Below are 19,312 nucleotides of genomic sequence, written 5' to 3'. Positions count from 1 at the left end.
CAGTGCAAAATGCAGGGGGGAGAGGCAGCCTTCAGGGGCACCTGACTGGTCAGCCCAGGGTCTCCTCTGGCAGTACACATCACATGAGCGGCACCTCGATGTGGGGCACTGGCCTTCCTTGCAGACCTTTTTACCTGGTGTGACTTGACGCTCTTGGTGCAGGACATCGTAGCTCTTCCAGCTGTACTGAGGGGCTGGGGAGCCCTCCTTTGACTGGCAGGTCAGCTGGATGTCGTTCCCAATGACAGTCTCTCCCTGGATGCCACAGTCTGGCTTGGAGGGCGGCACTGTGCAGGGGAAGAGCCAGACAGAAGCCAGGAATTAGTTGGGGCTTGGTGACAACCACTCCCTCACCCCAACACACACCAGTTGCCTTGTTTGTTCACAGGCAAAGAAAGGTAAAAACCATTCTTAGCTCACATGCCATAGAAAACAGTCTGCAGGCTGGATTTGGCTGCAGTTTGCCTACCCTTGGTTTCAGTGAAAGCCTCTCTCTCTGAAACCCTTCAATGCTAACTTCTTAGCAATGTTCCCTTCAGTTAAGCAGAACTCTCTTCCTGTGCTTTGCTGATGAAATGGAATTACCATAAGTAACTGGGTGATGGAAGAGCCCCCTGGCGGCAGTGGGATTATGTGCAGGGTAGAGAACAAGGACTGAGCGGATGGAGGGGGCAGGAAGGAACAGACACACACAAAAGAAGCCCACAGAAAGAAGGTTGCGAAAACCAACAGGCCACCCTCAATGCACAAGCCCAATCTGATCGCTTAGAATTCCTGAAGACCTTAAGCCAGGGTCGTTCACTCAACACTGTAAGTTAACACACCACTGTGTACAGTGGTTTGTTCTACAAAAATTCTGTATACCTGACTCTGCTGGGCATGGAGATGACATAGTGTGTGAGTTTTTGTGTTTAAGGAATCCAGTGGGGGCAAAAAAAAAAAAAAAAACCATGACCAGGCAGGACGCAACAATGCTGAGACAGGACAGGCATGACAAGGGACACTGACCCAGTCATGAAGCCAATAGTGGAGGTGCTGGGAGGGGTTGGAGAAGAGATGGGGTGGCGCTCCAGCCCGAGGCAGCAACCTGTGCAGAGGCCCTGAGGCAAGAAGACTCCAGGGAGTGTCCTTTTGGGTGGGAGGAAGAGGACACCAGTGGAAAGTACTATTACTGAATTCCTCAGCGGCAGGCCTGTCCATCCTGCTTCTCTCTTCACATGCCCCCTTGGACGGCTTGCTTGCCCCAACAGTGCTGCCCTTTCTACAGTGCAGACTGCACAGGCGCACACTCGCTGGGCGTGGAGGGTGAATTCCAATCTCCGCTCCGCCCAGGGCTGCTGGGAGACAGGAGGCACCTCTCCCCTCTAGCCTCACATCTGCTCTGGTATTTGCTCTCCGACAAAGGCAGGTGGTTGCTGGGTGTGCCCCCTCATTTCCTGTTGTCTTGGTGAGGGGCAGCCAGGCATGGAGCAGCGTGGGGAAAATCAAAGGCATTTCCCACTGCCACCCTAATCAGTTAGTCCCTAAACCTAAAAGGCCCTAGGTTCAAGAACAGGACTCAGGTATCCATGCCCAGACCCCGGGGACTGAAGCAGCCTGGGGAGGAAAAGGCTGCTACCTATGGGCTACTCTCACAAACAGCTCTCTGCCCTCCCTGCAGGCCCAGCCAGCAGGTATCTGCAGGACAGAAAAAGAGAGCATCACTTCTGAGGAGACTGGCTACTGGTCAAAGCTGTTCATGAGCCAAGCTTTATCTCTTGAGCTCTCCGCAGGTCCAGGAACATTCCTCCCTACCAATAAAAATTCTCACCCTTGCTTCCCAGGTACTCCTTTAACAGGATCCTAACCTTTTATTCCACAAAACAGACTGGCCACAAATACAACACCACCTTTGAAGTCTCTCACTGACTCAGAACCATGCTAAGGGTGCATGACTAGTAGCCAGCATATGCTGTACATATCCGGTGACTAGCTTTCTTATGCCACCGTTTGCTGAGGGAATATTATTAAAAACAAATCCTTAATCCACTCTAGTCAAGGCTATGGTTTTTCCAGTGGTCATGTATGGATGTGAGAGTTGGACTGTAAAGACAGCTGAACACCAAAGAATTGATGCTTTTGAACTGTGGTATTGGAGATGACTCTTGAGAGCCCCTTGGACTGCAAGGAGATCCAACCAGTCCATTCTAAAGGAGATCAGTCCTGGGATTTCATTGGAAGGATTGATGCTAAAGCTGAAACTCCAATACTTCGGCCATCTCATGCGAAGAGTTGACTCATTGGAAAAGACTCTGATGCTGGGAGAGATTGGGGGCAGGAGGAGAAGGGGACGACAGAGGATGAGATGGCTGGATGGCATCACCGACTCGATGGACGTGAGTTTGAGTGAACTCCGGGAGTTGTTGATGGACGGGGAGGCCTGGCGTGCTGCAATTCATGGGGTCGCAAAGAGTTGGACACGACTGAGCGACTGAACTGAACTGAACTGAATCCACTCTAGAGGCAGCAGTAGAAATAACGGCAAACAAGGGATCAATCACTTCCTAGGAGACCCACCTCACGGAGAAATACGTCAGGGTCCTTTCCCCAGGCCCTAAACCGAGGCACCGCCAGCCCTCACTTCATCCAGCTCCTCCCCGAAGCTCCCCTCCGCAGCCCTCACCATCAAGAACAGCTAGGACCTAGAATCATACAGATCTAGTTCAAACAGCCCTTCCACCCGCTGACGCGGGGGGCGGGGGGATTTAGGACTCTTGTAGATCTTGGATTCTCAGTTGGCGCGTCCCAGCTCCTAAATAAATTGTAGATAATACCTGAATATTTATAGAGGGCGGAGTGATGGGAGGGAGCTGGTCCAGGCCTCTGCAAAGCCTGCGACTCCCGCTGCAGACGTCAGGGGGCGCCAGAGGCCGGGAAGACGACCAGTCCTGCCCGGCGGCGCCAGGTCCCGGGTCTCCGGGCCAGGTGACTGTCCCTTGGTGACCAAGACGGTTCCCCTCCTTCCGGAAGCTCCATGCTCACCTCAGTTTACTGTGAGGTCACGCAGTCTGAATGGACGACCCCATTTAATTCAAAAGCTGTTCTGCCTAAAATCAGCCCGGCACCAAACCTTTTGGAAATGAAACTTGTAAAAATCTTTTTTCCTGGGTTTACTTAACATATAGTACCAATTATCTCTCTTTTTAAAGCAAAACTGTCTTTTCACCGAGTTTCATAATCTCATTAAATTTGTAGTCTTTGCTGTTCGAGTTTAACTAATTCGTCTCTTAAAGTGCAGCTGGTCCTAAGAGAGGAGAGGGGGGAAATCCAGACATTCACACTTGAATTGGGCCCGGCTGCCCTGCCTGAAACCAGCTTGCTGCCAGAAGAAAACCAAAGCCGTTAAATACGGAAGCCAGAGGAGCCAGAATCAGCCAGAGAAGGACCAGGTGGAGCAGAGTGAGGGACTCAGCTGGGGGTGAACCAGGATAAGGGGAGAGGGTGAGGGAGGGCAGACAGTGCAGAAGAGAAACTGGAGAAAAATGCTCGTTTCCCTGGCTGGGTAATCTCTCTCTCGGGAGCTAATGCAGATAAAATTAAGTGCTGTGAACACAAAACGGTTTAATGCAACATTAATTATAATAGCTTAAATTGGAAACAGTGTCCACTTCTGCGACAGAGGACTCAGCATTCCCTTGCTGAAGTGGCATGAAGCTTAAAGAACAGCAAGTGCTAAGACAGCACGTAATGAAATGAAAAGAGAAAAGTTCCTATGGTTAGGTTACAGATTCCGTTATGTATGGAAATAAGGATGTGGCTAGGAGCTGGAAGAAAACATGGAGAAATAAAACCCAATGATATATGTGAATGTTTGTCTTTTTTTGTTTCATCTTTCTTTAAATTAGTATATTTTTAAGAGACAAGGGGGTCATCAAACACAGCTATTTGTTTATTTGTGTCAGGAGTAAGGTCCTCGGAGCAGGAGAACAAGAACAGGCCAGCAGAACAGAAACAGGCTTCTTTCTAAGAGTCCGGTGCACTAGAGATTTTGACATGAGGAGCCCTTCACAAAGAGGCGGACTCTTGATTCCACGGGGCCAGTAGAAAAACCATCACGGCACTCCACCTGGTCAACCGAAACACAGCTGTAAAAATGCCGTAAGATAATAAAACGTGATGGTGTCAGCCTTGTCCAGCAGATTAGGGGAGGTGTTCCTGCAGCTCTAAGACCATCAGAGCTCCCCATGAAAACCTTGAAATAAATATCCATGTACTCAGAGGGCTGTGGGGCTTCCGTGTCCCAGACCTAGGTTCAGACCTTCAGTGTGGAAGAGCAGTTACAGAACCTCAGTTTTCATTGAGTGATGCTTCCAAGATGGGCATGTCCCGTGGACAGTGGGCACATCCATGGCTGGCACTGCTCTAGCCTCTCCAGCCTTTTTTCACTGGCATGGGCACAGGAAGGGCAAGATACAAGTTAATGCAATGACACCATAAAACATAATTGGCAAGCTTACATCTGCCACAAAGTGAAACAAAGGGTATGCTGAAAAGTTGTCAGTCACGCAGAGTTTGGGAATCACCCGGAATTGGAAGGCTTGATGGTTGGGAACAGTGAAGGGATTTGAGCATCAAATCCTTGTTTGCATCAAAGCTTGGACACTTTCTAGTGGTCATTTAACTGCTTGGATCTCAGTGTTCCCTTCTATCAAATATGAGTGTTAATACCCACTGTCACAGATGTATTGCAAAGATGAAATGAGATCATATCCATAGAGGACTTATTGAGATGCCTGGCACATACCAAACAGACACTCAAAAAAGGATAGTTGTTATGATTGTGAACTTGGTGTTACTTATTAAAAGACGCTTACTCCTTGGAAGGAAAGCTATGACCAACCTAGACAGCATATTAAAAAGCAGAGACATTACTTTGCCACAAAGGTCTGTCTTGAGTAAGGCTATAGTTTTTCTAGTAGCCATGTATGGATATGAAAGTTGGACCATAAACAAGGTTGAACACCAAAGAATTGATGCTTCTGAACTTTGGTGTTGGTGAAGACTCTTGAGAGTCCCTTGGACTGCAGGGAGATCCAACCAGTCCATCCTAAAGGAAACCAGTCCCAAATATTCATTGGAAGGGCTGATGCTGAAGTTGAAACTCCAATACTTTGGCCATCTGATGTGAAGAACTGACTCATCTGAAAAGACCCTGACGCTAGGAAAGCTTCAGGGTGGGAGGAGAAGGGGATGACAGAGGATGAGATGGTTGGATGGCATCACTGAGTTGATGGACATGAGTTTGAGTAAGCTCCAGGAGTTGGTGATGGACAGGGAAGCCTGGCGTGCTGCAGTCCATGGGGTCACAAAGAGTAGGACACGACTGAGCGACTGAACTGACTGATACAGGCAAAGGTCATTGCAATTTGATGATAGTTTACAAGAGAAGACACTATACATGGACATCACCAGATGGTCAACACCGAAATCAGATTGATTATATTCTTTGCAGCCAAAGATGGAGGAACTCTATACAGTCAACAAAAACAAGACCAGGAGCTGACTATGGCTCAGATCATGAACTCCTGATTACCAAATTCAGACTTCAATTGAAGAAAGTAGGGAAAACCACTAGACCATTCAGGTATGACCTAAATCAAATCCCTTATGATTATACAGTGGAAGTGAGAAATAGATTTAAGGGCCTAGATCTGATAGATAGAGTGCCTGATGAACTATGGAATGAGGTTCGTGACATTGTACAGGAGACAGGGATCAAGACCATCCCCAAGGAAAAGAAATGCAAAAAAGGCTGTCTGGGGAGGCCTTACAAATAGCTGTGAAAAGAAGAGAAGCAAAAAGCAAAGGAGAAAAGGAAAGATATAAGCATCTGAATGCAGAGTTTCAAAGAATAGCAAGAAGAGATAAGAAAGCCTTCCTCAACGATCAATGCAAAGAAATAGAGGAAAACAACAGAATGGGAAAAACTAGAGATCTCTTCAAGAAAATTAGAGATACCAAGGGAACATTTCATGCAAAGATGGGCTCGATAAAGGACAGAAATGGTATGGACCTAACAGAAGCAGAAGATATTAAGAAGAGGTGGAAGGGATACACAGAAGAACTGTACAAAAAAGATCTTCATGACCCAGATAATCACGATGGTGTGATCACTGACCTAGAGCCAGACATCCTGGAATGTGAAGTCAAGTGGGCCTTAGCAAGCACCACTACGAACAAAGCTAGTGGAGGTGATGGAATTCCACTTGAGCTATTTCAAATCCTGAAGGATGATGCTGTGAAAGTGCTGCACTCAATATGCCAGCAAATTTGGAAAACTCAGCAGTGGCCACAAGACTGGAAAAGGTCAGTTTTCATTCCAATCCCAAAGAAAGGCAATGCCAAAGAATGCTCAAACTACCGCACAATTGCACTCATCTCACATTACTAGTAAAGTAATGCTCAAAATTCTCCAAGCCAGGCTAAAGCAATACGTGAACTGTGAACTTCCAGATGTTCAAGCTGGTTTTAGAAAAGGCAGAGGAACCAGAGATCAAATTGCTAACATCCTCTGGATCATGGAAAAAGCAAGAGAGTTCCAGAAAAACATCTATTTCTGCTTTATTGACTATGCCAAAGCCTTTGACTGTGTGGCTCACAATAAACTGTGGAAAATTCTGAAAGAGATGGGAATACCAGACCACCCGACCTGCCTCTTGAGAAATCTGTATGCAGGTCAGGAAGTTAGAACTGGACATGGAACAACAGACTGGTTCCAAATAGGAAAAGGAGTACGTCAAGGCTGTATATTGTCACCCTGTTTATTTAACTTATATGCAGAGTACATCATGAGAAATGCTGGGCTGGAAGAAGCACAAGCTGGAATCAAGATTGCTGGGAGAAATATCAATAACCTCAGATATGCAGATGATACAACCCTTATGGCAGAAAGTGAAAAGGAACTCAAAAGCCTCTTGATGAAAGTGAAAGTGGAGAGTGAAAAAGTTGGCTTAAAGCTCAACATTCAGAAAACAAAGATCATGGCATCTGGTCCCATCACTTCATGGGAAATAGATGGGGAAACAGTGGAAACAGTGTCAGACTTTATTTTTTGGGGCTCCAAAATCACTGCAGATGGTGATTGCAGCCATGAAATTAAAAGATGCTTACTCCTTGGAAGGAAAGTTATGACCAACCTAGATAGCATATTCAAAAGCAGAGACATTACTTTACCAACAAAAGTCCATCTAGTCAAGGCTATGGTTTTTCCAGTGGTCATGTATGGATGTGAGAATTGGACTGTGAAGAAGGCTGAGCGCCGAAGAACTGATGCTTTTGAACTGTGGTGTTGGAGAAGACTCTTGAGAGTCCCTTGAACTGTAAGGAGATCCAACCAGTCCATTCTGAAGGAGATCAGCCCTGGGATTTCTTTGGAAGGAATGATGCTAAAGCTGAAACTCCAGTACTTTGACCACCTCATACAAAGAGTTGACTCATTGGAAAAGACTCTGATGCTGGGAGGGATTGGGGGCAAGAGGAGAAGGGGACGACAGAGGATGAGATGGCTGGATGGCATCACCGACTCGATGGACGTGAGTCTCAGTGAACTCCAGGAGTTGGTGATGGACAGGGAGGCCTGGCGTGCCTCGATTCACGGGGTCACAAAGAGTCGGACACAACTGAGTGACTGAACTGAACTGAACTTCCCTCCATTTAAGAGGATCCCCTTGGTTTGCAGAGCAGGGGGACACAGAGACTGGGTCTTTAGTTACGTGGAATGGGTACAGTTTCCTGCCCTCCTCTTACACACCTAAGTAAACACATTAGTCTTTATTTGGCCACAGAAAGCCTGGAATCCAGTCATTATAGATTCGCCAATATAGGTCAGAAAATCTGATATATCATCTTCCTTATATCATTAAAATGTCCTTCCATTGCAAATTAATATGTAAATTGAATATAATTCCAACCAACTTTTTTTAAACATAACAAAGTGATTTTAATATTAACATGAAAGAATAAATGTGTAAAACTGATTTGGAAAAGTTTAGTAAGAACAGATATTACATAGTGCCAGATTTTAAAAGCCATGCACACAAATACTGATAACTAAATATGTTTGTGTGCATGCGTGTTTGTGTCTCAACACAGACTATAGACACACTATAATCACAACAATGTGATATTGGCGTAGGAATAATCCAAAGGAGAATAAATGAAATAAGGAGTAAAAAACAGCTGTGTGTATGTAGCAATTTAACTTGTGACAAACCTGGCATTCCAGTGGGAGAATAATTGTTTCTTTGGTATAATAAATAAATGATGTTGATGTAATTGGCTATCCATTTGGAAGAAAACAAAGACCCTTAGTATCCTGTGTTCAAAAATGAATTCCTGATGAAACAAAGATCTAAGGGTAAAAAACAAGACTTACAGACATAAGAAAAGAACATTAAGTTCATTTTTATAACCACAAAGGTGGTGTGAGAGACCTTGTACAGGACAACAGTCCCCAAATCCAGAGCAGAAAACATCAATGGGATATGGAGGGACTTCTCCTGTGTCTCAGAATGTCCACTAAAATCTTCAAGTTGAGGCTCTGAATGGCTAGCCTCCCTGCTGAGGAGAGGAGTGGCCTTCCCAGGAGTGAATTCTCTAATTATCAGTTGCCCTCCTCCTTCCCATTTAAGAGAAGACTAGAGATTCATCAGAGAGATTTCTTTAAAGAAGACTGTCAGAAATAGGGACCATGAGCATTTCTCCTCCTTCTCTTGGTGGAAGGGAAGGAGGTATTTCCCCTCATCTCGTTCCCAGCCGGGGAGGAACCAAAAGAATACCATGTGGAGATAGCGGTTGTCTATTGTCAGGAACTGGCATCTCTCACTCCTCGCTGAGACTTGTAAGGAATCATTAAGTTCCTACAGTCTACTCCTGGAACGTGATGTTGGAAGGGCTTTATAGATGTCCTTGGGTATCTGAGGAACCATCTGGGGTCACATTCAGGTCCTACCTCTTGCTCAGAGAAGCTTGCTGGAGCAGACTGCAATGGCAAGGTGAGGAGAGCATGCAACAGTGAGAAGGATCTGCCCTTCCAGGTGCAGAATAAGGACAAGGCGTGTTCTTGTCACACTGAAAGGATTTGGCCTCAGAGAGCTGTTGGCTGGGTCAAGGGGAGCCCAGAGTGGACAGTGAAGAGTAAGAGCAAGTTACCATAATCAGGGGAAGGTGGAAAAGGGTGAAAGATGTGAAAATCTGCCCTGCAGGTGCGCAAAATACTTGTGTCAGGTGGATCCTTTGGTGGGGCCAGTGCTGAGGAACCCTATCATGCACCCCACAAAAGAAACAGTAGTGGGATGTCTGCTCTGATTGGGATCATGGGATAGCAAGAGAAGACGGTAAGTGGCCTGGCTAGGTGATTACGGCTTTGCTTTCCCCTTTAACACTTGGCCATGACCTCAGAGTCACAGAAGTGAGAGTGGGAGGAAGTGGACTAACGAGAATAAGGAAACAGACCCAGCCTTTAATCCACTGCTGGTCTCCTCACCTTAGGTGGTCAGCGTCAAGTTAAGGAGAGATGTGACGCTTATCTGGGCTTCCTAGGTGGTGCTAGTGGTAAAGAACCTGCCTGCCAATGCAGAAGACATAACAGATGAGAGTTGGATCCCTGGGTTGGGAGTATCCCTGTAGAAGGGCAACCCACTCCAGTATTCTTGCCTAGAAAATCCTCCCATGAACAGAGGAGCCTGGTGCGCTATGGTCCATAGGGTCGCAGAGTCAGACACAACTGAAGTGACTTAGCATGGATGTGAAACTTGAACTGAACAGATTTTTTTTCACTTAGTCAATTAACAAAATTTATAAAAAATTAAGCTTCCCTTGTGGCTCAACTGGTAAAGAATCTGCCTGCAATGTGGGAAACCTGGGTTTGATCCCTGGGTTGGGAAGATCCCCTGGAGAAGGGAAAGGCTACCCACTCCAGTATTTTGGCCTGGAGAATTCCATGGAATTCCATGGGGTCACAAAGAGTTGAACAGGACTGAGTGACTTTCACTTTCACAGAAAAATTAAGAAGATTGATAATATTCAGTTCTGGTAAGAATATAGGAAAACAAGCATGATCATATAATGTTCATGGCAATAGTAAGTTGCTTTGGAGAAAGTAATTTGCCAGTATGTAGTAACTTTTAATGAAGGCAAAGTCTTTGACCTAGAAATCCTTCTTTTTAATTTTTTTTTCCTTGATGCCTAATGATGTTGAGCAATAGAAATCCTACTTTTAAGAATCTATCCAACAGAAACAAAGATAACACAGTAAAAGAATATGCATATACATATATATGTACATACATATATGCACACATATTATACATACATATATATTTGTACAAAAAATGGAAACAGCTTGAGAATGCTCATCAGTATGGGCCACTGGAATAATCAGTACATTCATGCAAGGGAATGTATTATATTAATAGGTATATTTGTATGTAACGATCTGGAGAAATTTACATGAAACATTAAGAAAAAGAAAGTTACAAAAAAACCTTTATAATATGATTTCTTTTTTTAAGAAAAGGAAAGAAAGGAAAATGAAATGTGTGTGTGTGTGTGTTGAAAGGACTTGGAGAGGAGTCTAGAAGAATGCACACAAGTACTAGCCTTGGCCACCTTGTTAGCACTAGGGTGCAAGGAGGAGATGGTCATTCTTTATTCAGGGCTTTATTGTTTAATTCACTACAATGATTCAAAAACCCAGGCAGCTACCTTATGCAATTAAAAATAAAATCCCACTATGTAGTGTAAAGGGGGTAAAATGGAGGAACATGATCCATTTCTTTGGTTTAAAGTATGGCTAAAAAGTATTGCTACCCACCAGTGTGGGGATCATTTCTTAGAGTAGACACAGGCTGGCTCACTAAAGGTTTTCCAACAACTGTTTGACATTGAGTCTCTGGGCCTCATCTACAAAATGAAGATCCTAAAAGTAGGTGATAGTTCCAATCCTTCCAACATGATAGACTCCAATAATAAGCTATTTGTATAAAAAGAGTGTTATTGTGGGACATATTTCAGAAACAATAGAACCTGATGAATGGTGTGTTAGAGCCAAGGTCTGGGGAGATGGTGGTGTGAAAGACTTCTACTGATTAGCTGAATTTAGAGCTGCAAAAGATGCCTGACTTGTAAGAGTCATGATTTGGCCCTCAGCATCACAGCAAGACAGTTAGAATCTTTCCAGTAGGATCTAGGATTGCCATTTTTCTTCTCTTTAGTAAGTTTTCCATGAAAAAGAGAGGAGCTGGTGTGAAGGAAAGAGCACTGGAGGAAGCATGGACAAGAATCTCCAGAGATGATCCCCAGGGACCACTCCAAATCAGCCTTGACCTCTGTCCTGGGGAGCTGTATGCCCAGACAGAATCATATTTGGTTCCAGGGGGAGAAGCAGACCCCCCAAGCCTCCGGACAGACCAGATGAGGGGAGAAGTCTTAGCTCTTCATTAGGCATTGCTTCCAGTTTTATCTTGCCACCAGGGTGCCTCCTCCTCACACCCCACCCTCCCCAGCCTCTTCCTATCACCCCAGGAAGGAGGAAGCACTCACCAAGGACCAAGAGATAGGCACGTGACTTGGAGACGCCACCCAGATCTGACGTTAGCAAGACGGAGCACTCATAGGTGCCATTGTCATCCATGGTCAACTGGTCAATGGTGATGGAGGCATCTGACTGCTCGGCGTTGTTTGATATTCTAGCACGATTCTGATAAAGTTCACCGTAGACATATTCTTTGGTCAAAAATGCCCAGATGAGCACTCTTTCCTGGAAGGAAGAAGAAATACCACTTGGTCTTCAGCCTAAGGCCCTGGCATGATGCTGCAGCCTGTCCTGTCTACCCTCACCAACCGTCCCCAGGCCCAAGTGTACTGACAAGCCGACCCTGCAGAACAAAGAGCTCCACATATGGGGCCCACTCATGGATTCCTCTTATGATCTATAGTACTAAAAGCCCGGGGCACTGGAGGAATCAACCTGCCTGACTTCAGGCTCTACTACAAAGCCACAGTCATCAAGACAGTATGGTACTGGCACAAAGACAGAAATATAGACCAATGGAACAAAATAGAAAGCCCAGAGATAAATCCATGCACCTATGGACACCTTATCTTTGACAAAGGAGGCAAGAATATACAATGCAGAAAAGACAATCTCTTTAATAAGTGGTGCTGGGAAAACTGGTCAACCACTTGTAAAATAATGAAACCAGAACACTTTCTAACACCATACACAAAAATAAACTCAAAATGGATTAAAGATCTAAACATAAGACCAGAAACTATAAAACTCTTAGAGAAGAACATAGGTACAACACTCTCCGACATACATCACAGCAGGATCCTCTATGACCCACCTCCCAGAATATTGGAAATAAAAGCAAAAATAAACAAATAGGATCTAATTAAAATTAAAAGCTTCTGCACAGCAAAAGAAACTGTAAGCAAGGTGAAAAGACAGCCTTCAGAATGGGAGAAAATAATAGCAAATGAAGCAACTGACAAACAACTAATCTCAAAAATATACAAGCAACTCCTGCAGCTCAATTACAGAAAAATAAACAACCCAATCAAAAAATGGGCTAAAGAACTAAACAGATATTTCTCCAAAGAAGACACACAGATGGCTAACAAACACGTGAAAAGATGCTCAACATCACTCATTATCAGGAAAATGCAAATCAAAACCACCATGAGGTACCATCTCACTCCGGTCAGAACGGCTACTATCCAAAAGTCTACAAACAATAAATGCTGGAGAGAGTGTGGAGAAAAGGGAACCCTCTTACACTGTTGGTGGGAATGCAAACTAGTACAGCCACTATGGAGAACAATGTGGAGATTCCTTAAAAAACTGGAAATACAACTGCCGTACGACCCAGCAATCCCACTGCTGGGCATATACACCGAGGAAATCAGAATTGAAAGAGACACGTGTACCCCAACGTTCATCGCAGCACTGTTTATAATAGCCAGGACATGGAAGCAATCTAGATGTCCAACAGCAGATGAATGGATAAGAAAGCTGTGGTACATATACACAATGGAGTATTACACAGCCATTAAAAAGAATACATTTGAATCAGTTCTAATGAGGTGGATGAAACTGGAGCCTATTATACAGAGTGAAGTAAGCCAGAAAGAAAACCACCAATACAGTATACTAACGCATATATGTGGAATTTAGAAAGATGGTAATGACAACCCTGTATGCGAGACAGCAAAAGAAACACAGATGTATAGAACAGTCTTTTGGACTCTGTGGGAGAGGGAGGGGGGATGATTTGGGAGAATGGCATTAAAACAGGTATAATATCATATAAGAAATGAATCGCCAGTCCAGGTTGGATGCAGGATACAGGAAGCTTGGGGCTGGTGCACTGGGATGACCCAGAGGGATGGTATGGGGAGGGAGGTGGAAGGGGGGTTCATGATGAGGAACACGTGTACACCCATGGTGGATGCATGTTGATGTATGGCAAAACCAATACAATATTGTAAAGTAAATAATAATAATAATAATTTAAAAATTTTTTTAAATATTTAGACAGAAAAAAAAAGAACAAAGCAGTTCCTCAGAGTTATCTGTGAGGCTGTCTCCCAGGCTAAAGTCCTTAGTAATGTCCCAAAATAAAAGTTAATTCACAACCAAAAAAAAAAAAAAAACCCAGGGCAGGTAGGCACTTCATACCAGAGGCTTTCACCTCTTGTAACCTATGGCACCTCTTACTTACTCCATTTTAGTTCTGTTCTCAAACCTTTAGTCAACCAATATTAACTGAGTATATAAGATGTCCAGGCATTGTGTGGGGCAGTCATCCATGGCTTGCAACCCCCCTTTATTTATTTGATCTTACCTTTGGAATTTGTTTATTCATCAATATACTCATCATTTATCAAATAAAACATGGTACTAGCTAAGATCACTACTTTTGAGCCAGACAGCCTCAATTCAAATCCCAGCTCTGCCACTTAGTAGTTGTATGGTCTTGAGCAAAATATTAGAGGAAAACAATAGAATGGGAAAGACTAGAGAGCTCTTCAAGAAAATTAGAGATATCAAGGGAGCATTTCATGCAAAGATGGGCACAATAAAGGACAGAAATGGTATGGACCTAACAGAAGGAGAAGATAATAAGAAGAGGTGGCAAGAATACACAAAAGGACTATACAAAAAAAGACCTTCATGACCCAGATAACCATGATGGTGTGATCACTCACCTAGAGCCAGACATCTTGGAATGCAAAGCCAAATGGACCTTAGGAAGCATCACTACAAACAAAGCTAGTGGAGGTGACAGAATTCCAGTTGAGCTATTTCAAATCGTAAAAGATGCTGCTGCTAAAATGCTGCACTCAATATGCTAGCAAATTTGGAAAACTCAGCAATGGCCACAGGACTGGAAAAGGTCAGTTTTCAATTCAGTCTCAAAGAAAGGCAATGCCAAAGAATGCTCAAACTACCGCACAATTGCACTCATCTCACACGGTAGCAAAGTAAAGCTCAAAATTCTCCAAGTCAGGTTTCAACAGTACATGAACTGTGAACTTCCAGATGTTCAAGATGGATTTAGAAAAGGCAGAGAAACCAGAAATCAAATTGCCAAAATTTGTTGGGTCATCAAGAAAGCAAGAGAATTCCAGGAAAACAACTACTTCTGCTTTACTGACTACACTAAAGCATTTGACTGTGTGGACCACAACAAATTGTGGAAAATTCTTCAAGAGATGGGAATACTAGACCACCTTACCTGACTCCTGAGAAATCTATATGCAGGTCAAGAAGCAACAGATTGTACTAGACATGGAACAGTAGACTGGCTCACAAATAGGGAAAGGAGTATGTCAAGGCTGTATATTGTCACCCTGCTTATTTAACTTATATGCAGAGTACATCATGAGAAATGCTGGGCTGGGTGAAGCACAAGCTGGAATCAAGATTGCTGGGAGAAATGTCAATAACCTCAGATATGCAGATGACACCACCCTTAAGTCAGAAAGTAAAGAGGAACTAAAAAGTCTCTTGATGAAAGTGAAAGAGGAGAGTGAAAAAGTCAGCTTAAAACTCAACATTCAGAAAACTAAGATCATGGCATCTGGTCCCATCACTTTATGGCAAATAGATAGGGAAACAATGGAAACCCTGAGAGACTTTATTGTGGGGGGCTCCAAAATCACTGCAGATGGTGACTGCAGCCATGAAATTAAAAGATTCTTGCTCCTTGGAAAAAAAGCTATGACCAACCCAGACAGTTTATTAAAAAACAGAGACATTATTTTGCTGACAAAGGTCTGTCTAGTCAAAGCTATGGTTTTTCTAGTAGTCATGTATGGATGTGAGAGTTGGACTATAAAGATGGTTGAGCACCAAAGAATTGATGCTTTTGAACTGTGGTGTTGGAGAAGACTCTTGAGAGTCCTTGGACTGCAAGGAGATCCAACCAGTCAATCCTAAAAGAAATGTTCTGAAGTCCTAATATTCATTGGAAGGACTGATGTTGAAGCTGAAACTCCAATAATTTGGCCACCTGATGTGAAGAGCTGATTTATTTGAAAAGACCCTGATGCTGGGAAAAACTGAAAGTGGGAGGAGAAGGGGACGACAGAGGATGAGATGGTTGGATGGCATCACTGACTCAATGGACATGAGTTTGAACAAGCTCCAGGAGCTGGTGATGGGAAGCCTGGTGTGCTGTAGTCCATGGGGTCACAAAGAGTCAGACACAACTGAGCAACTGAACTGAACTGAACTGAGTGAAATATTTGACTCCTTTATGAGTCTCTTTCTTCTTCTACAAAGTGGAGATAATGATAATAACACTTGTATCATAGGATTTTTGTGAGGATTGAAGTAGATAATATACGAAAAGCAAATGGCATTGAGCCATGGGCTTAATGAAGCCACCTCAGGTAAGCAAGTAGAGAAATGGCAAGCCCCCAAGCTACTTAATTGAGAAAGTCAGAGAGAGGTCAGAGAGATAAGAGTGGAAGCCAAGATAAGACTATCAGAAAGCCAAGAGAGAGAGATTCTGAGATGGGGGAAGTGGCTGATCATTAGAAAAGCTAGGGAGAAATGAAATAAGATGAGGACAGAATCAGTACATTAAATTTAACAAAAGAGAAGTTGCTGGTGATTTTGGTGGAGTGTTAGGGGAGGAAGGCAGACCATGCTGGGTAGGGAAAAGAGTCAGGTCTGAGGTCTGCATGTACTCTTTATGCAAATCAGGAAAAGATACTCTAGTTGTTGGACAGACACATCTGTGCCAAGCTAATGGTGATCAGGTCCCCTGGGCTGGGTACCCAGATGCATAATTCACCCGGTCACATGCCACAGCTCTGGTAGGAACAGATGACTCTCAGGAAGCTTGGCTGAGACAGGGAAGAACAAGAAAGCAAGAGATGAGGACCTGTCTTGAGCTGTGGATGAGTGCATGGATGTTGGTCTTTCTCAGTTCAACTTTTTTTCTGACCTACTGGTTACAGCTATCCTAAGGCTTCCCCTTTCTTGACTCTCCCCCATGTCATCTCCCACTCTTGCTAGTACCTGTCACAATAACCTCCTTGAGGGCATAGATGTAATCCTTTTCTCTGCACTCTTACTTGCTATCAAGTAACAGCAAATTAAAATTAAAAATAGGGCTGTGACAGAACTCACAGAGTATTCTCACACCTAGACAGCATGTTAAAAAGCAGAGTCATTACTTTGCCTACAAATGTCTGTCTAGTCAAGGCTATGGTTTTTCCAGTGGGTCATGTATGGATGTGCAAGGTGAACCATAAAGAAAGCTGAGCACTGAAGAATTGATGCTTTTGAACTGTGGTGTTGGAGAAGACTCTTGAGAGTCCCTTGGACTGCAAGGAGATCCAACCAGTCCACTCTAAAGGAGATCAGTCCTGGGTGTTCATTGGAAAGACTGATGCTGAAGCTCCAATACTTTGAACAGCTGATGAGAAGAACTGAATCATTAGAAAAGACCCTATGCTGGGAAAGATTGAAGGCAGGAAGAGAAGGGGCTGACAGAGGATGAGATGGTTGGATGGCATCAACAACTCGATGGACGTGAGTTTGAGCAAGCTCTGGGAGTTGGTGATGGACAGGGAAGCCTGGTGTGCTGCAGTCGATGGGGTCGCAAAGAGCTGGACACAACTGAACGACTGAACTAAACTGAACTTACTTGCTCTCAACGTGATTGCCTCAAATCCTTTAGGAAGTAAGGGATCAGTCAACATAAGATCTTTAGTATTTATCTCAAAAGAGGTAAATTTATCTTTGTTAGGTGCCTGGCAGAGACCTAACATCTGGTTTGCTGAGAGAACATGTCTTCAGTTTCTGCAAGCTAATGGCAGCAGCTGCCTTCTCTAGGTTTTTTCCCTGGTATTCTGGAAGCAGATAGGACAGGTAGTCTGGCCCATCAGGGTCCCTTGGGCAACAGAGAGTAAGGTGCCCCAGGCCAAGAATTACTCTCCTTTCTCCTCAGCCCTGCTGCTCTAGGACTTGGGTGTCTTGGGTCATCCCTTCTTCTCTGTCAGGGAAAAGCTTAATGCCTTCTCTCTGAATAGCTGGGGATCTAATGCTAAGCATGTTTGCACTTTAAAAGTAGAAGTAACTTTAAAATTGATGAATAAGGACTTTTCTGGTGGTCAGTGGTTAAGACTGTTTCCACGGCAGGGGGTGAGGGTTTGATCCTTGGTTAGGGAACTAAGATCCCATATGCCACTTGGTGTAGCAAAAAAAAAAAAAAAAAATTAAACCCAAAAAACTTGTGAATAGATGTCCCTCTCCTTACAGTTAAAGAAATGTGAATTTCATCAATAATGATATATTTTCCCACTCATCAAATTCACAAATATCAGATAGTTTGAGAATAGTCTGAATTAGAGAAATAAGTGCCTGCACTGTTGGTGAACCTGAAAATTGGTCTGACATACAAAGAAGGCAACTTGACATTTATCAAAATTTTAAATTCATATAGCTTTTGACCCCAAAGTTCCATTTTAAAATAATTTATCTTATATATGAATACATATGTATAAACAATTACAATAGTAATTATAAATATATACCTAGAGACATGCATATATGGATATTTATTGCAATATTATTTGTAGTAGCAAAATATAGGGAGTAAAACAAATGTCCATCATTGGTACATATAGAGCATTCATAAAATGAAATATATAATATGAATTTTTTAAAAAAAGATAAATATAAATGCACTGACATATGGAAAGAGCTCCAAAGTATATTAAGAGGAAAAAATCCAAGTGGAGGACAGTGTGCATGAAGTTTATAGAAACTTACATATTCATATGTAAGTTCATATGTAAATATATGCCTATGTTTACATGTGATGCATCTACAGATCAGATCAGATCACATCAGTCGCTCAGTCCTGTCCGACTCTTTGCGACCCCATGAATCACAGCACGCCAGGCCTCCCTGTCCATCACCAACTCCCGGAGTTCACTCAGACTCACGTCCATCGAGTCAGTGATGCCATCCAGCCATCTCATCCTCTGTCATACCCTTCTCCTCCTGCCCCCAATCCCTCCCAGCATCAGAGTCTTTTCCAATGAGTCAACTCTTCACATGAGGTGGCCAAAGTACTGGAGTTTCAGCTTTAGCATCATTCCTTTCAAAGAAATCCCAGGGCTGATCTCCTTCAGAATGGACTGGTTGGATCTCCTTGCAGTCCAAGGGACTCTCAAGAGTCTTCTCCAACACCACAGTTCAAAAGCATCAATTCTTCAGCACTCAGCCTTCTTCACAGTCCAACTCTCATACATGACCACTGGAAAAACCATAGCCTTGACTAGACAAACCTTTGTTGGCAAAGTGATGTCTCTGCTTTTGAATATGCTATCCAGGTTGGTCATAACTTTCCTTCCAAGGAGTAAGCGTCTTTTAATCTCATGGCTGCAGTCACCGTCTGCAGTGACTTTGGAGCAGGAGAAGGCCACCCCAAAACTTGGGAATAGCGGCTGCCTCTAGTGGGCTTCCCAGGTACTGCAGTGGGAAGAATCCCACCGATAATCCACCTGATGATGCAGAAGATGTAAGAGACCAGGTTCTACCCCTGGGTTGGGGAGATCCACTGGAGTAGGAAATGGCAACGCACTTCAGCATTCTTGCCTGGAAAATTCCACGGACGAGGAGCCTGCCAGGCTCCAGTCCATGGGGTTGCAAAGAGTTGGACACTACTGAGCACACACACTCACACACTCATACACACACACACACACACACACACACACACACACACACCTCTAGTGAGGGGAATAG

The 19,312-nt window shown here is 43.8% G+C and overlaps 1 protein-coding gene across 1 annotated transcript in view; it reads right to left on the bottom strand.

Moving 5' to 3' along the window:
* Positions 1-19,312, bottom strand: part of GPA33 (glycoprotein A33) — a 52,669-nt gene that overhangs the window by 15,243 nt on the left and 18,114 nt on the right. Inside the window, 2 exon segments of the mRNA NM_001035330.2 lie at positions 135-287; positions 11,581-11,797. Of these exon segments, the coding sequence (NP_001030407.1) occupies positions 135-287; positions 11,581-11,797 (370 nt within the window).

Source organism: Bos taurus, chromosome 3, assembly GCF_002263795.3.
Source record: "Bos taurus isolate L1 Dominette 01449 registration number 42190680 breed Hereford chromosome 3, ARS-UCD2.0, whole genome shotgun sequence".
NCBI lineage: Eukaryota > Metazoa > Chordata > Mammalia > Artiodactyla > Bovidae > Bos > Bos taurus.
This window is presented reverse-complemented; position numbering and strand designations above follow the sequence as displayed.